Source organism: Echinops telfairi, unplaced genomic scaffold (genome assembly GCF_000313985.2).
Source record: "Echinops telfairi isolate 266 unplaced genomic scaffold, ASM31398v2 ScPeMD7_7429;HRSCAF=8467, whole genome shotgun sequence".
In the NCBI taxonomy this organism is placed as follows: Eukaryota; Metazoa; Chordata; class Mammalia; order Afrosoricida; family Tenrecidae; genus Echinops; species Echinops telfairi.
In genome coordinates this window covers 1,722,618-1,723,855 of record NW_022111329.1, presented here as the reverse complement: position 1 = coordinate 1,723,855, position 1,238 = coordinate 1,722,618, and the positions used below count along the sequence as shown (strand labels likewise).

The following is a 1,238-nucleotide window of genomic DNA, read 5'->3' as shown; positions in this document are numbered from 1 at the left end:
AGACTGACTTGGGCTCCAAAGGTCACCAGAGTTATCTTATTCCTACAAATTGATATTATACCACAAGTATTATCTTTGTGAGTTGTACAGTTAGGTCCTTAGCTGCTAACCAGAGGGATGGAGGTTTGAATCCATCCGAAGCACTTTGGAAGAAAGGCATGGCAATCTCTTTCCCAGAAAACTAGCCATTAGAAACCCTGGGAAGCCCAGTACTACTGTGACTCACAGGGAGTCACCATGAATAGGCATCCAGTAGGGAACAACTGGTTCTTTGGGCTATTAAATTTGTGCAGAACTGCTACTGACCTGGGCTTTATAGTAAAAATTATGAGGGGAAAAATTTAGTTTTATGTAAATCATAAAAAGTGCCCACTGATGTAGCAGCTGGATTTCACCCCAACTCATCTACTCTGACAGAGACAGTGGTCTTTGTGGTTCAGAAGCTACCTTTACATGATTTCCTCAACTATGCACATGGGGTCCCCATGAGTCAGAATCTGCTCGACAGCAACCGCTAGACATTTAAAACAGATTGTACAATAAAAGTGCACAATTGCTACTTACCTGAATAAGAAGTTGCACTCCACTCTAATCTTCCCAGGTAGAAACTGGTAGGATCCCTACAACTATGGCCTTTACCCTTAAAGTCGGGAACTAAATTCACCTTCGTATTAGAATAATCAACCATGTAAGAACAAAACGGAAACATTTGCCCATGGACAAAGTTTAGAGAGCTGGGAAAGGAGGAATGGACTGTCTGCTTCCTTCGCCTCCGGCTCGCCCGACGTGCAGTCTGGTTCCTTCCTCTTCCAAAAGCACCATGGCAACTCTGAAGGACCAGCTGATTCAGAATCTCCTGAAGGAAGAACAGGCCCCCCAGAATAAGATTACAGTCGTTGGGGTGGGTGCTGTGGGCATGGCCTGTGCCATCAGTATCTTGATGAAGGACTTGGCAGATGAACTTGCCCTTGTTGACGTCATGGAAGACAAATTGAAGGGTGAAATGATGGATCTCCAGCATGGCAGCCTTTTTCTTCGAACACCAAAAATCGTCTCTGGCAAAGACTATAATGTAACTGCAAATTCCAAGTTAGTAATTATCACTGCTGGAGCTCGTCAGCAGGAGGGAGAAAGTCGTCTTAATTTGGTCCAACGCAACGTGAACATCTTCAAATTCATCATTCCGAACGTCGTAAAGTACAGCCCAAACTGCAAGTTGCTCATTGTTTCTAATCCAG

At 44.2% G+C, this 1,238-nt stretch overlaps 1 protein-coding gene across 1 annotated transcript; it reads left to right on the top strand.

Annotated features, from left to right (window-relative positions):
* Positions 1 to 781: 781 nt before the first annotated feature.
* On the top strand, positions 782 to 1,237 carry LOC101658952 (L-lactate dehydrogenase A chain-like; the record flags this gene model as incomplete). Its single annotated transcript, XM_004715979.3, has 1 exon — positions 782 to 1,237. A coding segment is annotated over exon 1 (417 nt), but the record flags the coding sequence as incomplete, so codon positions are not given.
* Between the last annotated feature and the right edge of the window lies 1 nt (position 1,238).